Source organism: Gigantopelta aegis, chromosome 3, assembly GCF_016097555.1.
Source record: "Gigantopelta aegis isolate Gae_Host chromosome 3, Gae_host_genome, whole genome shotgun sequence".
Classification (NCBI taxonomy): Eukaryota; Metazoa; Mollusca; class Gastropoda; order Neomphalida; family Peltospiridae; genus Gigantopelta; species Gigantopelta aegis.
This window is the reverse complement of record NC_054701.1, coordinates 10,811,437-10,830,347: the sequence shown is the minus strand read 5'-3', so window position 1 is coordinate 10,830,347 and position 18,911 is coordinate 10,811,437. Positions and strand designations below refer to the sequence as shown.

At 37.2% G+C, this 18,911-nt stretch overlaps 1 protein-coding gene across 1 annotated transcript; it reads left to right on the top strand.

Moving 5' to 3' along the window:
- Positions 1–592: 592 nt before the first annotated feature.
- On the top strand, positions 593–17,844 carry LOC121367512 (39S ribosomal protein L18, mitochondrial-like; the record flags this gene model as incomplete). The annotated part of the gene is made up of 6 exons (XM_041491732.1): positions 593–647; positions 11,433–11,529; positions 12,731–12,808; positions 14,812–14,925; positions 16,348–16,465; positions 17,585–17,844. Coding segments are annotated over 6 exons (612 nt in total), but the record flags the coding sequence as incomplete, so codon positions are not given.
- Between the last annotated feature and the right edge of the window lie 1,067 nt (positions 17,845–18,911).

Genomic DNA, 18,911 nt, shown 5'->3' with positions numbered 1-18,911 from the left:
GCCCGAGTACTCTGACTGTAAGAGAGCTAGACGGACATGTGGACATAAATACGCTCTCATTACAGTCAGAGACCAACCTATGTATATTTTTGGCAATTCCTGACTACCAAACGGTAGGCAAAGATTCCCGCTCTAATACCACAACAATCCTATGTTTGACGTCAAATACCTTTACATCGATCATTTTCGAGTTAACTGATAAAAAAAATCCACATATTAATCACTAATACACATACTACAGAAAGAAATCCGACAGCACTCACATTCAGCTACGCTTCGTGACACTCCGTCGCCATAATTGACCCCTCCGTACGGTGTGATTGACAACCGCTCTGGACCAATCATGTTTCGCGGTTCAAAAACCGCGGGCCCAAATTTGATTGGACGCCATTAGGTTAGACAATATAATTTTTTTCGATGTGTAACGTTTTTGTATAGTTAGCATTAAAATTAGTTAAAATAATTGTCTCCTCCAACTGAATTATAATCATAGTAAACATATACTTCTGCTGACAAGTGTTAATAGCGATGACAACTATGCGGAGCCTACGATTGACATAAAATCAGTGTTTTCCTGTCACATGGTATTGAAAGTGAAGTTTTGCCGAAATCCATCAAAATTCAACTAATATATAAATTCTACGAAGGTAAGAGTTTAAGAATCATTTTCCCTCCAAAGTAATGGAATTTACTGACTCATTTAATCAGTCTTCGATGTATATATTGTCTTAAGAATCCGTCGTTAAACAATACACAGTCATTCATTCATTCATGTATTTATTCACATGCTTCCATACCACGAAGGTTTCAAGCATGTCTTTCCCGGGGTCGAGTTCCGGATAGCCAATTTAACGGGATAATTTTGACTTTTACTCAAAAATTAAAAATATATATAGGGGGACAAATTTAACTATATTTAAAAAAAATGGGCGTTCTAAATTAAAATAATACAACAAACTCTAAGCCCTATCTGGAACGAGGTTGGAGGTTGTTGATTGAAGGTTGTCACAGGAGGTTGATATTAAAATATAATACTAACAGTAATTTACCTTTATGGGGAGGTACCGGGTCCATTTGTATTTTCAGCGTGGCCGAGGGGGGGGGGGGGGGACCAGGGAGAGCGAGGGACGGGGAAAGGCCCCAGACAATCTTATCTCTCCCTAAATCCAAAACGCCTACGCCTAAGCGTCTAACCCCTAATTTCTGGTGGCATCCCCCCTCCCCCACCCACCCCGAACCACCACCCCCAGCCGGAACCCAGCACCACTCCCCTAACAAATAATATACTAAACCAGCGATGGGGTCTCCCAAGTGATGGAAGACACTGTAATTAACCCAGCCCTGGCTACAGAAAAATTACTTTAGTAGATTAAATACTTAAGACAAAATTAAAGTTTAGCAAATCGTGGTAGAGGAAATGCACCCGGTCGACGCGAAGACCCATTGCGCCTCTCAGTTAACCCCAAAAACCTTCTTTTTTTCTTTTTTTTTAAACAAAGTAAATTTTAAAAAATTGGATAAAACAAAACACATTAAAAAGAGCACGCCAGTAAACAATTAAAGTTAAAAAACGCCAAACACATTATAAATTTTTAAATAACAAAACCTAAAATTGTTAAGGACAAGCCGGCGAAGGATGGAGTGCATTATTGCCAGATATGGACCCCAGCCTATACAAACCTGAAGCTGACCAAACTAAACTAAATAAACATACATTCACACATCCATACAAACTAACATTTAAAAATAATTAAATAAAATTTAAAACTGTTAAAACAAGCCGAGAGAAAATTCTTTAAAAGCGGATAGAGCGCGAAGCTTCGCGCTCTATCCGCGGACGGCGAAAGACAGCCCTCAGCGGTGAGAAAGCGTGCTAGAACAAAAGCAACTAACGCCAAAGATGACGCAAACAGTCAATACAGGCAAAATTACCAACCAACAAGCGTAATTTGAGCTACACCAATAATGCCAGCAGCCCCAATAAAAATGGGGCCAACTGTAAAAAAGAAGAAAAAAGTATAGGATCCAGTATATGGGTCCGGACACGACTGAGGAGGACAAACCATAAACAACAGCCGCGCCCGGCCCTAACATACGTCTTAACCTTACGTAGAAGATCCAAAAATTAATTAGCAACAAAAACACTGGTTAGTTGGAACAGCAATACAAAGCAGAAAAATAGTAAATTTTAATCACAACATACCTATTAGATATGTGCCCTAGATTGATAAACGAAGGCCACCAGAAGTCTATCAATTACTGCTTTATAACTGTCTAAAGGATTTAAAATATTATAGGAATTAAAGATAATATTTTTTGATTTGAAAAAGTCTTCCAGTTTCTGTCTAATTAATTTATACTTGGTACACTCAATCAAAAAATGATTAACATTATCAATTTTATTGCATACCAAGCAGTTGGGTGTATTGGATTTCCTGACTTTACATTTAGTATCATTTAAACCATAAGATACACCCATTCTTAATCTTGCAATAATTTTAGTAGCTTTTACATTAAATGAAACTGGACCAGGAGTAGTGACCTTCGGTTTAATATAGGAGTGCCACACTCTGGTATGGTGATCCCATTCTAACTGCCACAACTTACCAAAGTGTGGCTCTGCCAGGGAACATATCTCAGCGTAGTTGTAACTAGTCGTCACCCCGACCTTGACCTCCTGGAGAGACTTTTTGGCATTTTCATCAGCCAGCTCATTACCGGCTATCCCCACATGGGCTGGGACCCATTCGAGGGTGACCTTTACTCCAATGGCTACTAACTTATTTGAAAATTTATAAATTTGTTTAACTATTTCCGGTCTGACGCCATTAGAGCCTGATATTGCCTGTAAGGAGCTAAGACTGTCCGAAAAAATCACGTATCTATCAGGGCTATGATTTCGATGGTAATTTTCAATCCACATCAACGTACAGAGAATGGCCATTAATTCTGAAGTATAGACCGAGATGTTATCCGTGAGTCTAGCCCTAACAGCCACGGGTCTGTCCTGAATATCTTTATTATAAATAACAAAGGCCATCCCTGTCCTGCCTGTAGCTGGATCCTTGGACCCATCTGTATACACATGTATAGCATCCGGGTACAAGTCCCCAACCACAGCGGAAAAAAGATTTTTTTTAATATTATCATTTTTAACTTGTATAATTTCTTTGCGGATGTGGTAGCCGACCTCGGGGGTATCGATCTGCCAAGGGAACTCAAAGTTCAGATTGGCAGACCCGCAATCCAGAAATCAACTGCAAACTTATACAAATATGAATAATAGATACGTGTTTATCTCTAACAGAAGCTATTTGAATAGGTTTAATTTTATTTATGGGAGAATCAGGGACCAGATTTTTGACTTTACTCATATATCTGATCCCCTGCTTGATTCTCCTAAGAGCTAACGGGACCACACCCAAGTCAGCCAAGACACTCTCATATGGGGTACATACGGTCCCTCCTACTATAATTTTGAGGGCCCTACAGTAGATCCCATCAAGCTGATTATCAGTGGCACACCCAAAGGCAAGGGCCCCATATTGGAGTCTGGATACTATGAAGGCTTCAAAGATCATAAGAAGTGTTTGCCTGTCTGATCCCCATGGTGTGCCTGACAAGACCCGGATTAAATTAATGTAATAAATACACCTGTCAGTCACCTCCGCAATGTGCTCACCGAATGCAATGGCATGGTCGAAAATAACTCCCAGAAATTTGACCGATTGCACCTGGCTAATCAGTACACCATTATATTTTAACTTTAGTTCAAAAATACTTTTAAAATTACGAGCTTTTTGAAATATAATACATTTAGTTTTTGCCTTGGAAATGGTAACACCAATCGACTCCGCCCACTTATATAAATTATTTATATCGTTCTGGAGATCTCTTTGAATATCTAAATAATTATTACCTACTCTTCAGAGCGCAGTATCGTCAGCAAAAAGGCCGACACTTAAATTAGTCCCCTGATTTGAGTCCCGAAATAGCACCGTAGCTAATGAATTAATAAAGACAGAAAAAAGAGTTGGTGCTATCACTGAGCCCTGAGGTATACCATTCTCCAAGACATTTATAGGGGATAGGGTACCATTAAGGTTTACAGCAAATGTTCTATTGGTTAAAAACTGATTAATAAAATTAAACATTGCTCCTCTTATCCCCATCTGAAATATTTTTTATTAACAGCCCGCGTCTCCAAACCATGTCATACGCCTTTTCAATATCCACAAACACACCAGCCACCTTCTGTTCCTTTCTGAAAGCATCTTTAATCTCAGACTGAAGACGAACAAGGTGGTCAGTGGTTGAGCGGTGTTTCCTAAAACCACTCTGGTAGATAGACAACTTATTGTTCAACTCCAGAAAGTGGCTAAGGCGATGGTTAACCATGTATTCCATGGTTTTGCAGACGCTAGATGTTAGTGATATTGGTCTATAATTGGTCGGGTCGGTTGGGTCCTTACCCGCCTTGTGGAGAGCAAACACTTCTGCATGCTTCCAACTTGGGGGGAGGATTCCTTCCGACCAGATCAAATTAAAAAGTTCCAGGAACAACTCAAGTGTTTCTGGAGGTAAATGTTGAAAAAAGATATAACTAAAATTGTCTGGGCCTGGAGCTGTGCCCTTACGTTTACAGAAAGCATCGAGTAGTTCCTGGATTTTAAAGGGTGCATTATACGGCAGGTCATCTTTCTGGTTAGCGGATACATGCCGAATAGGGCTACTTCTTTCAACTTGTATTTTTCTAATTTGAATTTTTTTTGAATAATTAGAAGTATCCGAGTTATTTTTAAAAGTTGCTCCAGCATTCAGTTAAGTTAGGTTTAGGGTTAGTGATAGTATTAACAAGCATGCTGGAACGTTTGAAAGTCTTAGCAGTTTTTCTTTTTGTTTGCATGTGTGTAGGCGTGAGTCTGTGTATGTACTTTTGTGTGTGTGTGGGGGGGGGGGGGGAGTGAGGGAGTAACCTATATGGTTGTGAGCTTTAGGGGGATAAGGAAGTATTGTCTGGAAAATTATAAATTAGGCAAATTTTATGTAGGGACCTGAAATGTTTTGAAGCCAAAAAATAATAATAATAATAAAAAAATCTTGGAAATTAATAGATATATTTTTTAATGTTCAGATAAATGATAGTAAAAGAACTGCTGTTTAAAAATGGTCATGTGCTTGAAATATAATGTCCTAACCCTAATTTCAAAACATTTCAAACCCATAACCACCTAGATGAGGCACTTACATCTGTTATGTTTTTATTACCTACCCTAAATATGATTTTCTTTTGGAGACAGTAGTTTTGTTTTTCATCATTATTTTATAACCCAAATTTTAGCAAAGCATAGGCATTTTCCTTCTTCCACATGTCATCTTATATGTAGCTTTGTGCAACTTTCTAATAGAAATTAAATAACATCATCAAAGTTAAATACATTGTTCACTACTTTTCTTAATATACTGCTATACTTTTTAATTTTATACTTTGTTTAGTCACATTGATTTTGTTTCCTGTTAAAAAAAAAAATTCCTAAAATTAAATTACGTGATCGCACACTGGGCGATTCTGCCTTGTGCAGCAGTTACAGGGGCCGTCTCATACCAAGCGACGTTACAACATGGAAGATTTGGCTAATGCCGTGTACAAATTTCTGTTCTACACAGCCGTCCACTTTTATCCTCGAAACGTTCTTTACAGCATGCACATTCCATCGCAGAAACACAAAAAGAAACTAATCCATGTTGTAACGTCGCTTGGTAAGGGACGGCCCCTGTAACTGCTGCACAAGGCGGAATCGCCCAGTGGCGATCACGTGATCTACGTCTCGGAATAGATCGCCGAGCTTTGTGTCACGAAGCGTAGCTGAATGTGGGTGCTGTAGGGTTTCTTTCTGTAGTATGTGTATTAGTGATTAATATGTGCATTTTTTTTGTATCAGTTAACTCGAAAATGATCGATGCAAAGGTATTTGACGTCAAACATAGGATTGTTGTGGTATTAGAGCGGGAATCTTTGCCTACCGTTTGGTAGTCAGGAATTGCCAAAAATATACATAGGTTGGTCTCTGACTGTAATGAGAGCGTATTTATGTCCAAATGTCCGTCTAGCTCTCTTACAGTCAGAGTACTCGAGCTAGGTAGCACCTTGTTATTCTTATGATGTCATGTTATGACGTAGCACCATGTTATCCTTGTGTCTTGTTATGACGGAGTAACAGACATAAATGCGTTTTACACAGACGTATATTGGGAATAATCATGTTGTTATTGATAAGACAACATATACCGTCCCGTCTTGCCATTTCGTGGTACTCACCAATTCGGGGTATTTCCCAAAAACGTCATATCTCGCGACAGTTCATGTGTACTGCGCCACCTAGCGAACGTTTCTCAAGAGAAAGCGTCCCTGGATACCGGAGAACAAAATGTTCAAGATTGCATCAATTAATGTAAGCATTATTAAACTACATTGTCAAACAAGTAAAATACATTGTTCTTACCAAAATGCATTTTATACCATTGAGCAAAATAAAGTACCGAAGTTAGTACAAGACCTGTAACATGAAAATGTATGCATCGTCTGCTCCACCTTGTTATTGTAAATTATAATCACGTGACATATATGACGTGGCTTTCGCCAATTTTTGAAACTATGGAATCGCATAAGGGCTATCTCTTATATCTGATTCCTTGTGTTTTTTTAGGATTTCACGTCACGTCATAAAAAGCGCTATCGATCATATAGCCCTACTCAACTTAAAAATGCATATGCAGATGTCACTGAAAAGGGAACTTCTGTATATAAGGCTGCCAGGATGTATTCCGTTCCTGAACAAACACTCAGAGACAGAATATGCGGGATTATTTCCCCAGACACGACAAGGTCCGGACCTGGTCTAATGTTTTCCTTGGAAGAAGAAAACAAACTGGCAGAACATTTGAAGTTGATGGCGTCTGTTGGCTATGGCTACACAAGAGCGCAGGTTTTAAATCTTGGAACCGACTATGCCACCCATTTAAACAAACGGCCACACGATTGCAACTCTCTTTCTCTACAGTGGTTTTATGGGTTCATGGGAAGATGGCCAGAATTAAAGTTGAGACGACCCAAATCCTTGTCAGAGCTTCGAGCCTACGCTACTTCAAAGGAAAGCATAACGAAATACTTTGATGAACTGGAGACAATTCTTGAAAAGTATGACCTCAAATCATCTCCTGAAAACATATATAACGTGGACGAGAAGGGAATTAGTATGACTCACGCACCTCCGTATGTTGTAGGATCTACAGACGAGGTTCCAATTGAAATAACGCCAGAAAGATCATCCACAGTCACTATGATAGGGTGTGGCAATGCACTGGGTCAACAAATCCCACCATATTTCATTTTTCCTGGGGCTCGAATGCGCCAAGAACTATTAGAAGGAGCCACCATTGGTACGAATGGCACTGTTAGTAAGTCAGGATGGTCCAATTCAGACATATTTCAAACATGGCTTGTAGATCATTTTGCGAAGTACGCAAAAGTTGGTGGAGATAAGAAGACATTATTGTTGTATGATGGTCACAGATCCCATATTTCACCTTATTTGGTTGACTTTGCAGTGCGGAATGGAATCATCCTGTTTGTTCTACCACCTCATACAAGCCATATCCTTCAGCCGATGGATGTGGGTAGTTTTGGACCGTTTTCTAAAGTTTTCAGTGATGAATCTCGAAAATGGCAACGTTCTCATTCTGGAACTCTCACCCGCTACAATGTCTGCTCTATTGCATGTCGAGCTTACGACATCTCGCTGACTCCCAGGAATCTTCAGAGTGCTTTCAGGAAGAGTGGGATTTATCCATTTAACCCAAAAGCAATTGATTCATCTCTGTTGAAACCTGTTCAGTATGCCAAAAAGAGAAGAGCTGAACAATCTACAGAAACTGCGAGTAACAATGCCGATATTTCTCAACCACAAGACAGAAACACTGTTAACAATTTCTTTTCAAGTCACCTGCCAGTTGTACACCACGATAAACCCAGTCAGTCTAAACCCAGGCGTTCAGTTCACAAGGTTGTTGGTGGAAAACCAATTACAGAGCCAGATGTATCATCCCAACTGTATGAATATGTCTCTTCCTCTAAAAAACCCAAAGTTGTTTCTTCAAGAAAAACAAAAGCCGTAGCACCAATCAAAAAAATCTAATTCACCGCAGCCAGGGCCTTCAGGAGTTGATAACGGGCTGATATCAAGTGACAACTTCTCGGAATCGGAAACTGAAGATGACGAAAAGTGTTGTGTTTGTGGGCTTTTTCAACCAGTTGAATTAAAAAGATGCACTTCACTGGTATTTACTATGTGGGGACAGTGCATGTTCCAAAACTGTAATCACTGGGTTCATTTAAAATACTGCTGTGATGTACGATGTCTACGACGACATGACGTGTTTTTCTGCCCGTGTCATGGCTTGCCATGCAAGCAGGAAGAATAAACATACATGTATCTTTGAGCAGGTGTGAAGAAACCAGACCTGTAAATATGTTACATTTACGTTGGACGTTTGTGTGTTTGGATACATGTTAAATATAAGTTATATTATAACAATGACTAACATATTTTGTGCTTCGATTCTTTACGGAAATTCCCACTTGGTTGCCATCACTGGCCTGCCATAGATTGACTGAATGACGTATACCCCGAATTGATAGGTACGTCATTATGCAGACGGGTTTTCCAGAGGCCTCGACGGTGATCATGTGTCGGCAATTTCCATCGGGGATGAATTGATTTTATGTAGCAAAGTATAGTAGGGTAAGTGAATTTTAACTAAGTGAAAAAATATTAGCTGTATGTTTCCTTTGTTTATAATAGTAACCAATTCTTCGTTAATGCCACGAAAACTCGGTACGCGTGGGTATACCCCTCCCTAATATTCCACAACAACTTTGTTCTTGTTCAGATAATAGTATGCCAAGACCTAATAACTTCAGTATGGTCCTGAGATTGTTGGCTTGTGACCAGAAAATATGATACGATTTACATAAAATACTTCCGTTTCCGTTTAGACGACCTATGTTGGAAAAATGTTAGCACGTTCACTTTCCCGTAGAATTTTTCCAGCGCTACTCGACACGCGTTCTTTTTCGTGCAATGTATTTTTCATTTATGGTAACAGAAGTGTAGGTAAATAATTTTGACGTATTGTCATTGAAGATGCATAATATAGTTGATGTAGCGCCGTAGGAACCTGATGCTGACGGTTACCCACGACACTGTCACTGCACACTGGTGTTAGTTGGCCGTGCGGCGTGGTAGGGGATAGGGCACAGACATCTACTCAGTACTGCCAGAGTATGACAAGTATTTTGAAAACCACTAGCCCACCAAGATAAAGCACTAGCCCAAATTCCTAATCAATTATAACTGGATTTTTATATAAATTTTGTAACATTACACATTTACGAGTATAACAGCAAAATAAAACAAACACTTAAATCATGTTGTAACTTTCAGTTTTTTGTCGTGTCGTACATTTTGACTTTTGTCAAGTGTGATCCATCGTCATTGTCCCGTTTTCGTTTTTTGCCCTTCCCCCGGGGAAAAATAATTGAGCAAACTCTTGGTTGGTATCTAAACACACTATCAAAATAATTAAATTTAAATGAGGGTCGACAGTGTGACACACGGTAATAGATGGTTCAGTGTATTTGGTAGTTGGTTATATATTTAGGGCCTACTATTTATGTCGCCAGGAACGGTGATGCCAAATACAGGGCATTATCCCGTGTCAGACCGATATCAAAAGAATATAACGGCGACATCTAATCTGTTGTTAATTGATGAACAAAAAAGGTATTATCTTGTATCGGCAGCTGTGACGTATTATCCAAACCGCTACACGTAATAGGCTAAGCCGAGTCATTGCATATGCGGTTACCATTAAAGTAAATTGTTTTCCTGATTGCCGATAACCACATGTTAGCGAAGTGTTAAATTAGAAAACAATAGGTAAATAAAACAAACACTGAAATTCAAAGCATGGCTGGGGTTTACTTGATTGAGATTAACCTGTCGTCGCGTTGGTGATTTCCAAGTTCTTAGCCTAAAACATGTGCGAGATTAACTACCACGTGATGTGTCTAACCAATCAAAACACGCATGTCTTTAGACTTTATTTCCTGTGCCAGAAACTTGAAAGGGAAAGGTAAACAATGCATGCTGTAACTGTGACGATGTAGAGATAGCATGTTACTGCAGTTTGCAAACCTAGCTCAAGTGGATTATTATTATATACTGATTGCGTTGTTGATATTATTCGATGATAAACGTCATAATCAAATTTATTAAACGAAATTTCAGCCGAGAGAAAAAGAAAGAAAGAGAGAAAAAAAACCCACGATGACGAGGTGAGGGGGGCTAGTGGTTTTGCATTTCTCACTAGCCCGAACTTAAAAACCACTAGCCATGGGCGTCGGGCTAGCAGATTTGTCGAACTCTGGTACTGCATAAAATTATATAAAAGTTTGGCATGTGCACTCCTACCCCTCCGCCATTCGAGACCTAGATGAACATTTGGATGATTATGATCGCGCTCTGTCGCCAGAGATGTAGGGCAAATAGGAATGACTGCCACACGTTAGGTACGGTTAGGCAAACTTCCGCAAAGATTTCTGCTCTAATACAACAAAAATCCTATGCTTGATGCTAAATACCTGTAGTGTGTTAATTAGTGGTTACTATGTGAAATATTTGTTATTGGTGATCAAGTAACGGTATTTAGTGTCAAACATAGTATTTGTGTTGTATCAGAGCGGGAATCTTTGCATACCATGTGGTAGACAGCCATTTAGTATTTTTGCTATATACAGTTATCTCTGGCAGCAGATAGTGATCATTACCGTCCAAAGGTCTGTCAGTTTTTGGCGAGTACATTGCATCACACCTGATTATCATTATGTCCTTTAAAAAAAATTGTACAGTATTAATTACATGTAGAGACATATATGATATACAATTTGTTATAATCAGTTTGAAAAGCACTTGTAAGATGAGTCATCTCCAACATATTATTCTCTACAGTTCACAACTGTGTAAATAACAAGCATTGTTAAATAAAACATTTCTTTCTTTCTTAATAAATGACCATTTATTTTTATGAAAAAAGTAATAATGCAAACTCATTACATTCAGATGATCCATTAATAATCATATTAGTCCGATACATCAAATTAAACTGAATTTGTTGGTAAGTTGGTCACATAGTATTTATGCTACACTTGGCATGCCAACTCACCATTTTGCATCAATAACTAAATATTTTTATTGTTTTCTTTCAAATACTCAACTATTGATCCATTTTTATTGTGAAAGTGAATAAGTGTTGCTATTACCCTATTAAAGTTTCATTCCTGTATTGTATTGTTTTCAACTGATATTTTGTAGCTTCCTTGTGGACCTCGCCACAGACGTACCAACAAGATCAAGGCAGCCCCAACAGTGATGTTACTGTCAGCCCTGTGTTCATAAACAGGAATCCAAGGTAATCCCATAATGACCTTACAAACTAGTAAGTAATACTAGTACGTTAACTAATTAGAAATTCTTATTTTTTATTCTAGCCATTGCATCATGACTGGTATATCAAAGGCCGTGGTATGTGCTCTCCTGTCTGTGGGATATTGTATATAAAAGATTTCCTGCTACTAATGGAAAAATTTAACATGGTTTCCTCTCTAAGACTATGTTAAAATTACCAAATGGTTGACATCCAATAGCCAATGATTAATAAATATGTACTCTAGTGGTGTCGTTAAACAAAACTAACATTCTTATTGTTCACTGCTAAACATGTTAATAACACCCACTTGCAATTAAATTAATTTTGTGCTTTTCACATTATACAAGTAGATTTCTAATGATTGATATTAATGATTGCAGATAGTAGTCAAAGAAAGATTGTTTATTGTTAACAAGTGTCTGGTTGATTTAGCAACACTGGTTACATTTGGCTGGTTGACCATCGGGGAATATTGGATGCTCTGGGTGCTACCAGTGCATCACGGCAGGCATCGAAATAAGTTGAGAACGGTCTTTCAGGTTACTGGGAGGTTACCATATGTAAGAAAAGTTGAGAACGGTGTTTCATTCTTGACAAAAATTTGAGGGTTTTTTTTCCGAACGTAAACCAGGCAATGCATTCCAGACTTCTGTGTTTCATTTTCTCGTAAGGAATTGCATCGAATTCGATGTTCGCATGCAATTTCAAGCAATTATAGTCATTCCGCATTTAAGCAGAGTCCACAAAATCAATTTACCTCCACATTTTGTTTTCTCGTACGAAATTGCACCAATGTTCGTGCGCACTTGTGCAATTGCAGCAATCTGCATTTAAGCAGCGCCCACTAGATAAATTTACTTCCGGATTTTGTTTCTCGGACCGATGTTTATGCGCAACAATGCAATTTCAGAACGTTCGCTTTAAAAGTAGTAGTAACAGGAATTAAATTCTAACTTTCATATAGTTGTGGTAACCTATAGGTTACCAGGTTATATTTTGTGGTAACCTGTAAATGGGTTACATGACACAATGCTTATTTCGATGCCTGCACAGCTTTGTGCTGTGTGTATTAGGATGGTGAAATCAGACCTGTTTATCCATTTGTGATCTTACTGCTTTTATATCTTTCATTACTCCCTGTTTGTATTAAACACTAATTTTATTTTTGATATTTTTAAAACAGAAATCTAGAAACTCTGGGTTTAGCCCGAAAGCGTGATGGATGGCCTTTGCAAAGTCCGCGAAAAGACTACTACAACAAGTAAGTATTTACCAGTCTGGGGCCATATTTTGGAAGCAATCTTCACCTTCGAAATCGTAAAACCATCTTAAACTGTGACATCACAACCATCAATTGTTTTGCGAGTTTGTAGCAGTAAGATAGCTTTGAAAATATGAGCCCTGGGTCTCACTGACAAGAAATTTGTTTGAGTAAAGTTTGAGATACGCTGCAGGGCATTTGTATGAGAATTATTCAAAGAAACCTCATTTCAGCAACATTTTATTATCCACAAACTGAATGTTGTAACCACTTTGTATAATATTTTGTGATATAGGGTATTTGTTTAAACCATTTTATTAGCCAAAAAGTAAATGTTGTAACCACTTTACAAGTGTAATATTTATCGAGTGGTTAATTTGGCAGTGAGCAGGGTGAGCCCTGATATTGTACATACAGGTGTGTTTACAAGACAGGCCTCACCATTTAAGTGGAGCTGTCACACACACACACACACACACACACCCCTCCACTGAGACAGTTTCAGTGAGAGTAATTTTTAGCTCCCCGTAGCATGTGAATTTAGTAAAATATATAGTACATAAGGATTAAATATTGATGCTGAGTTAGAGGAGATATTAATCACTCCGCTAGTTTCATTTCATGGTGAGATCTAGTTTTGTTTAGGGTTTTGTTGTTTCATTGTATTTGTAGACTTCTTCATAAACTTTACCTTAGTTTGACACCCAATAGCAGATGTATTTTTCGAGCTGGGGTGTCGTGAAACATCTATTATACAGGGTTCGTACGGGTCATGGAATTTTGCTTTTGATCATGGAAAGTCATGGAAAATTAAAATCTCTTTACATCCTTTATTTTTTGCTACTTTAAATTTTAAAGTAATGTAATAATAAAAAAATGCTAATCCACCTGATCCCCCTCAAAACACTGTGGTTTTGTTCATTTAGTTGTTATACTCGGAGACAGCTTTCTGAACATTAAAAGACAATTACAAAAAAGTTATACACACATGGTAAGTATTATATATATGCTTAATACATATACAGAACTTCACATACGTTATTTTCGTTTCTTATTTATTGCACAAGTTTATTTTGCATAAGAATATATACCACGAGACTGTGTAGTGGTTGAGTGGTATGTCTTTCGCAAAACAAACAAGTACAATAAATAGGAAGTGAAAACAACGTAGTGAAGTTCTGTATTTATTACATACCTTCTTTTGTTTTATTAAAACGGTTTTTAATTTAACGTCATAACAACACTTTGTTAAATCTATTATGTGACCTCATTTGTAAACATATATGATGTCAGTAAATAAAAGGCAGTAAAAAGAAAAAGGGAATTCTCCATTTAAAAGTTCAGTTCCATATTGCACAAATGTGCAATACAAAATAAATTTATTACACAGTTTCAAAATGTCTTTATCACTATATAGTAAGATTGAATAGGTATGTAATAAACTTAGTTATTCTCTTTAAAAAAAAAAATCCATAGATTTAAACGAGGATTGTAAAAAATATCCTTGAAAAGGTCATGGAAAATGCCTTGAAATAGTCATGGAATTTGGTTAGTGATAAAGTGTATGAACCCTGTTCTAATCTAATTTTCATAAACATATATATTCTAATCTAGTTAACTCTTCATAGATGTATATAGTTTGTATGTTCTAGCATTGTTACAGAATATTTCTGAGCAATATTACAGTTTGCAGGGCTAGTTCTGGGTGAGCAAAATATTTTTCCAAATTGTCTATGAAACTTGAAAAATTGCACAAATCGACAGTTATTGTATATAAAATGTCAATTATTACATGAAATGTTTTCGGCAAATTGAAATAAAATTTGCCGAATTTGGAGAGTGCCAGAGCTAGGCCTGCTTTGAAATGTACGTTTTTTACAAAATAAAATCACAGATTTGAAATGTATTAGGTGATACATTTGTGATGCATACTCACACAGTAGGCTTTGATAATCAACTTAATACACAGTGTACGTTCAGAGTATTTTTATTGTGAATTACAGAGTTGTGTTGAAGAAGAGTCACCGGAATACATCGGCCTGGGTTGAACATTGGACCGGGTCTGTGGTGGTTTCTGCATCCACTACTGAGTGGGCCATTAAAGAACATCTCTACAGGTATGGGCTTCATCGGTTACAATACAGGGCCCCGTTCCAGGAAGCGATCTTAGAGCTAAGATCACCTTAAATGCCTAATTACCTAATGCACGTAAGATGATCTTAGTGTTAAGATGGCTTCGCGGAACAGGGCCCAGGTGTACAATGGTTTAAAAATACATGTAGGCTGGTCTGAAATCCATCATCAGTCCTTTTATGTAATTATATGACCAAACTGACAGGGCTCTGGACCAAATGATTTCTTAGTTATGAGGGCCCATATTTTCAAAGCTATCTTGGCGCTGCAATGTAGTAAAACATTTTGGGCTAGCCCTGCTGCCCTTTCTGTGGGAAACTGTATATAAAAGATACTTTGCTGGTAATGGAAATATATAGCAAGTTTCCTCTGAAGATTGTATATCACAATTATCAAATATTTGACATCCAATAGCCAGTGTTATTAATTAATGAATGTGCTCTAGTGGTTTCGTTATACAAAACCTCTTTCTTTTTTCAGTCCCCTACCAGTCCAAGTGGAGGGGATTATAGGTTTCATCACCACCCTTCTGTCTATCTTTCTGTTCCACACATAGTTTTTCGGACTTTTTCCCGCAGTGCCTCAAAATATTGAGCTGAAATTTTGTGTAGCTATATTATGTACAGATACAGATCAAGTTTGACTTCTATTGTTATACCCATTTTTGTGTATACATGTAGCCATATTATGTACAGATACAGATAAGTTTGACTTCCATTGTTATACCCATTTTTGTGTATACATGTAGCCATATTATGTACAGATACAGATCAAGTTTGACTTCCATTGTTATACACCCATTTTTGTGTATACATGTAGCCATATTATGTACAGATACAGATCAAGTTTGACTTCCATTGTTATACCCATTTTTGTGTATACATGTAGCCATATTATGTACAGATACAGATCAAGTTTGACTTCCATTGTTATACCCATTTTTGTGTATACATGTAGCCATATTATGTACAGATACAGATCAAGTTTGACTTCCATTGTTATACACCCATTTTTGTGTATACATGTAGCCATATTATGTACAGATACAGATCAAGTTTGACTTCCATTGTTATACACCCATTTTTGTGTATACATGTAGCCATATTATGTACAGATACAGATCAAGTTTGACTTCCATTGTTATACCCATTTTTGTGTATACATGTAGCCATATTATGTACAGATCAAGTTTGACTTCCATTGTTATATACCCATTTTTGTGTATACATGTAGCCATATTATATACAGATGAAGTTTGACTTCCATTGTTATATACCCATTTTTGAAACAGTTGTGACCCTTAAACTTGGGATATATGAAATGTTTTTTGGACCAATATGGTCATATATTGCTTTAGTAGTATTGTCAGAATGCTTGTTATAATCATGTTTCTTCTACTGTTGTAGTACTCGAGATGTGTGTGCAGCTGAAAACATCGGCCGTGTGTTGGCACGACGCTGTCAGGAGTGTGGAATAACTCGCGTATTCCACGACGACGCTGAAGAAAGTGATGAGTCAGAACGGGTGAGATTAAATATTTTCAGACCTCTGATGGTGCAGGAAGGAAGGAAGAAATATTTTATTTAACAACACACATGCAAAGCAAATTGAATTACGGTTATATGGTGTCATGGTTGTGAGCAACACCGATAATGAGAGAGGAAGCCTACTGTTATAATATTATGGGTTTATATATACATGTGTATATACAGGCGTATGAAGTGCCTGAGCTCCACCTCAACATGTCGTTGAGTGTAGGAATATCTTGATATTCTTCATCCATGACAATTTGAAGTAAAAGTCTTTAAGTTCGAACCTGGTCATTATCTTGGTTTTTCCATCAGTTGGCCTCATCAAAAAAGAAGTTTTAACATGAAGATAGAAATTTGTTAAGAACATTTTTTATTATACTGAGATCTTTTGCAAAGTATGTTACGTAAATCATAAGCTTACCTGTATGTGGTAACTGACTAGTACTACTCCCCTAAGTGGTGTTGTTTGATGCAATAAGGGAATTTAGCTCAGTGAGAGGTAGGATTTAAAATAGAGATTTACCACACACTTTTATCCAACAGTGATAAATATGGTTTTATATCAGTTTAAACATTATTCATTGCAAAGTGACGTGCCAATTTATCAGTTTCTTTTTGATACAAACAGACCATAGCTGATGTTGTTATCTACACCATGTTTGACAAATACTGTATGATCAATAGTTAATTGTACTGGCAATTAAACAGTGTGCTGAGGTTGTCAATGGTTGCAGGATGTAAAGCATTCGGCTGATGTTCTGTCGGTCTAGAATCGAACCCCATTGGGCTATTTCTCATTCCAACCAGTGCACCACAACTGGTGTATCAAAATGTTGTGGTATATACCATCCTGTCTGTGGGATGATGCTTATAAAAAAATCTCTGCTAATCAGAAAGTCTAGCCCACTGTGGCAGTTATGTTTTGTTGCCGTTTTAAACAGTTGGTAATGGTTTCAAACTTTATGATATATTTTTATGCAAGTCCTAGCATTATTTGATGTATATTTATATGCCAATTCATTAGTTCCCTTTTCATACAATCGGACTAAAGTATGCTCTAATAATTCCATATTGGATTATTAATTGGGATATTTTTATTTACAAATTACAGCTGCAGGCATTCTTAGATGCTTTTCAAGAGGGGGTAACTCTTGAAGAACCTGAACAGATCATTCCGGAGTACCAGCCTGGGATAGACTATGACCGAAAGAATCGCTACGCAGAAGAGAAACGTTGGAAGGAAGATTATCAGCCAGACTAACCTAGATCAGACATTCAGAATAATAAACATTTCAAGAACGTTTTGTGTGTGTCAGTGCTGACCCAGACTAACCTAGATCAGACATTCAGAAAAATAAAACATTTTAAGAACTTTTTGTGTCGTTGCTAACTCAGACTAAGACATTCAGAATAATAAGCATTTCAAGTATTTTAGCAAGTCAGTGCTAATCCTCATGTCAGAAATGATTTTGTTCTAGTTGTTTATTTTAAATAATTTATTTAATGTTGTAAATGATAAGATTTATTTGAACCAATTTAGTTTCCATTTTGTAACATGGAATGATTGAAATATGCTAGATTGTTATCAGCAATAGATTTAGTATGAACAAAAGAAACTTAAAGTTGAATTTTTAAACAATATTTATTCAGTAAATGACATGGATTGGCAAACGGCGTGGGTAGGTCTGTATACATAGCTGTACATAGATTCTGTTACCTACTGTCTAAATTAAAATGAACATAAACATAACATTACAAACGATAAATTTTTCAGTCATAACAAACTGCATATACAGTATTGGTATTAAAATGTACAGTAAACATGTTTAGACCAAAAAACGAAATTGCAGATGAAAACTAACTTCATATACGTACAGGGGTGGATCCAGGGTTTTGTAAAGGGAGGGTCACAAAATTCAATTATTACATGAAATTATTTCGCCAAATTAAAATAAAATTCGCAATTGGCGAATTTGGCAAGTTCCAGAGCTAGTCCTGTAGAAGAAGAAGTTTGTTTTGTTTAACGACACCACTGGAGCATATTGATTCATTAATCATCGGCTATTGGATGTCAAACATTTGGTAATTCTGAATTTTGGTAAACCTGTTACATATTTTCTAATGCAGGAAGGGATCTTTTATATGCACTTTCCCACAGACAGGAAAACACATACCACAGCCTTTGTCCAGTTGTGGTGCACTGGTTGGAATGAGAAAAAACCCGATGAGCTGAATGGATCCATTGAGGTGGTTCGATGCAAGCACCTCAAGTGAGCACTCAACCGACTGAGCTAAATCCCGCCCTCTCTGCTGTTGTAGATGATAGGCTGATCAGCAATCCGACTTTTTTGGTCTTTTTCCTACTTTTTGTTGTTTTTTTCTACTTTTTTTGTCTTTTTCCTACTTTTTGGTCTTTTTTTCTTCAAAATACTTAAGTT